Genomic DNA, 4,065 nt, shown 5'->3' with positions numbered 1-4,065 from the left:
TTGTTTACGCTTTTTTATTTTTTAATGATGACTGGCTTTCGCCATCCTCATTCCCTGTTCACCCATGATACTCATGCTCATTATTACACTGCTGAAATGTCTTTTGTGGCTGTGCTAATTTTTGCCTGTGGTTTTTCTAAACATGGCTTCATGTTCTGTTTGTTTTCACTCACTCAATCCCAGCGAGGGCTGTCGCCGTGAGAATACCACGAAGAACGTTGGATGTCGCAAGTATGCCTTTAACTGTCTGCAGCTGAAGGCTTTTCCTAAACATTACAGACCTCCCGATGGCACTTTCGGAAAAGTGGACACTTGATGAGACTGACGTGATATGGAAATATTAGTAATTATGAAGCTTCTTCAAACTAAGTACCGTAAATCTGCTCAATTTGCTCCGAACATTTATCACACATTTACACTTCAGGCATGCGTTTGAAGTGAGAATGTTGACTGCACTGAATTGTATCAGTAGATGCAGTTCTATTTCATAAGCTCAGTATCACCAAACATATTTATTACATGTAATGCTGTATTTTAGCGTATTAGTACACAATTAAGGATTTCATCACTGTCAATATTATATTTAGCAATCTTGGCCCTTTAGAGCGCAAATAGAGGGTTTAGACATTTATGCTGAATTTCATCATGTAGTATTGACTATCTATTGCAAACATATGTGTTAGTACCCTAAAGAAATAGTTCACCCAACAATGGAAAATTGCTGGTTATTTATCCAGGTCATCTAAGATTTTTTGCGAAGGATTTTTCTGTATCTAAAGCATACAACATTCATTATCATTTTGAAGTCATTTTTTTCAGAAAATGACTGATTTGTTTTGCTAGAAAAGAGCGTTATTTGTTGGATGAGCTCATGTGAATTACTTTACAGCTGCCTAAATGTGAGTTTTGGACCTTCAAATAAATGATCTACTTACACTCTCAGAATAAAAGTACTGGAGCTGTCTCTGGGGCAGAACCTTTTCTAAAATTGATACATATTTGTACCCAAACAGTCCACAATGGTACCTTTAAAGGTGCATATTAGTATCCAAATGTACCTAAAAAAAGTACCTTTGAGGTACCATTATGCACCCTTCAGGTACATATCGTATGTATCTTTTAAAAAAAGTACTGCCCCATAGACAGCTCCTGTACCTTTATTTCTGAGAGTGTACATACGATGAAGGAAACAATCCTTGAATGTGTTCCTTTAAACCCTAAATGATCTTAAGCTGGGGAGAGAAAGTCATGTACACTGTGATTTGTTGACGTAACTTTAAATAAGTGAGTAAACTAATGCTTTTAAAGTGATTAGTTGACTTTACTTAAAAGGGAATGTAACATGCTCTCTTTGCCCAATCTCATATTATTCTTAAATGCCTATATAGTACTGCATCAGTGGTGTAGTCCTTGCTATACGCACGTATACTCAGTATGCCTACTTTTTTCCACGAGCTGTTTGGGTATTACGACTTCTGAGGATCATACTCTCAGTATACTCACTTGTTTTGGTGATTATACTTCCCTAATTTTTGTGTATTGAGTATTTGAGTTTTTCGAAGATCACAATAAATCATCTGAATGATGTCTTGCTGAAACGTTCAAGTAAAATTATAAAACAGCATGGGTGTCGCTTTAGCCCTCCTATATTTCCATTCAGCCCCCCTAACACCTTTGCGATTACCTGTACACTACTAAATGATTGCCTCAGTCCCCTTAAATTTGATATAAAAACGGCAGCAGAATCCCGCTCCTGAACTCGTTTTTTAGTTAGTTAGCAAACCACAGCTGTGCAGTGTGTGTGTGTGTGTGTGTATATATACACAGACAGCTATATGAGGTATCTTGCTAAAAAGTCAACTGAAAGTATTGCCAGTGACACTCAATAAAGTAGCTAGCAACAGCAAAGTACAATTTCAGAGTTGTTTGCAGCTGTTACACCATATGAAAAAAAACATCACAAAGGCTCCAGGAGGTAGCTAACACCATAACTCACTACTGTTTGCTCTAGAGAAAAAGATTAGATCAGAGAAAAAATTGTGCTTAATTTCTGAAAATTTGTAAACAAATTTAATTAAAAGTTGGAGTTATTTATCTGTTCAGTACCTATTTTTAACTAATACACTGCATTTTAGCAGTAAGAAGCTACGATACAGAATATTGAGCTGAAGCTTGACTACAAAATTTAATCGCAAATCAAATCAAAATTGCAATATCTTTCAAAAAAAAAAAATGCAATTAGATATTTTCCACAAATTGCTCAGCTCTACTTTTAAGGCAACAAATTTAATAACTTGCTTTTTTTATAGTGTATGGATGGCCTGGGAATACTCCAGAATTTTTCCAGTTTGGAGTAATTATTTCTTTAAGCAACACCTTCAGCATTACAGCATCATAGCTTAAAGTTCTCACATTGCTCCACAGTTTTCAAGTGTCATTTCCCATTCCTCCTATTGATCAGCAGAGGAAATTTTTGTGGGAAATAAACCAGGTCTTATTACGTTAGGATTGTATGTTTTATTCATTTAGTTAAAGGGTTAGTTCACCCAGAAATGCCAGAAAAATAATGTTATTAATAAGCCTCACGCCATTCTAAACTTCAGAACACAATTTAAGATATTTTGGTAGAAATCTGAGAGCATAAGCAAAGTTCCCGAATCTTTCAAAGTCCAGAAAAATGGCAAAAAAAATCTTCAAAACAGTGTCTTTAGTGTTTCAATTGGATTATTATCAAGCTATGAAAAGCTCTTATTTGTCACATACACTTTTACATGTAGTGAATTAGGACCCCCCTGACCAAAAACAAACATCACACATTTCAGGGGAAGACAGGTCAGATGGGAGGTAGCTTTTAGAAAGATTAAATAAGATACATTAGGGAAGAGGGAGGCAAAAAAAGCCCCCTCTCAGACTATCCTTGAAGTAAGGCAGTGTGAGATCAGGGGGATAGATATTAGGCACATAGATATTAGACATAACATCGCAACGGGGGGATGTGTACAATGTAAAACAAAAATAATGGCATCATTCAAATTCTTCTTCTCAGTGTCAGTATAGTGTCAGCACATTCATGAGTGTTAAAAATGACATGATGGTAAGCAATTAATAACATAATTTACATTTTTAAGTCAACTAACCCTTTAAACTTCATACATATTATTTGTAATGATCATGAACGCTCCATCCTCTTAGTTGCTTCAGCTCTGAGGTTGTCTGTCATAAAAACAAACACATTTACAAGTAAATAAAACGACCAAGACCAAGATAGAAATTGATAAAAGTGAAGTGAGATCAGTGTATCACTGTGTTCAGCTGGCAGCAACAACTCATTTTGTGCTGTACTTGTTTTAACCATAGGTACACTCAGATACATTGAGAGAAAACCGAACAGTGCTAACTGCTAAGCATTGGTGAAATTGACTGTGAAATATGAATCTGTTGTGCAAATTATTCGTTAAAGGTTATTCGTTTGTCAGGTGCATATCACTGTTGTCATTTCTCGTTTTTGACACTGATGTTGTTTCGATTATTGTATGTTTATACAATGTTATTTAAGAGAGATATGCTCAAAAATTTTTGGATTATTCTTGATTTGTATTTATTTCTTTTTATGGTAATGACCTTGTATCTTTTATGATGCCCTCTTAGATATATTATGTCTGTCTAGAACAGAGTTCTGCTGTATTCAAATGCTGTCATCAATATCTGATGCCATTAAAGAGAGAATATAAGAACAGTGACTACTGTGTTCTTTTATCATGATCAATCGTACCTTTTTGTGTTTGTCTTGCCATTTTATGTTGTTCTTGTGATGATTCAGGTACATCTACTATAAGGTAATCAAAGCACATGTGTAAGTATGTGTGTACCTTGTATTCATTATGTTGTTAGTAATGACCTGTTTCCACTGAGTGGTACGGTACGATTCGGTATGCTTTTATAGTCAAAAGGTACCAAAAAGCAAACCGTACCGCTTTTTGGGTGCCCTTTGCAAAGGGTACCTAGCACGACAAAAGAGTAGTGTCTGTCTGCAGACTGCAAGACGGGCATAACTAGAAGGGGCTT

The 4,065-nt window shown here is 35.6% G+C and overlaps 1 protein-coding gene across 1 annotated transcript in view; it reads left to right on the top strand.

The window, feature by feature from the left end:
- inpp4ab (inositol polyphosphate-4-phosphatase type I Ab) overlaps nucleotides 1-3,734 on the top strand; it is a 110,710-nt gene extending 106,976 nt beyond the window's left edge. Inside the window, 1 exon segment of the mRNA XM_056459690.1 lies at nucleotides 184-3,734. Within this exon segment, the coding sequence (XP_056315665.1) occupies nucleotides 184-316 (133 nt within the window). The 3' untranslated portion in view covers nucleotides 317-3,734.
- Nucleotides 3,735-4,065: the final 331 nt, after the last annotated feature.

This window comes from Danio aesculapii, chromosome 6, assembly GCF_903798145.1.
Source record: "Danio aesculapii chromosome 6, fDanAes4.1, whole genome shotgun sequence".
Classification (NCBI taxonomy): Eukaryota; Metazoa; Chordata; class Actinopteri; order Cypriniformes; family Danionidae; genus Danio; species Danio aesculapii.
Note: the sequence above shows the minus strand (reverse complement) of the source record. Positions and strands in the feature narration are given on the sequence as shown.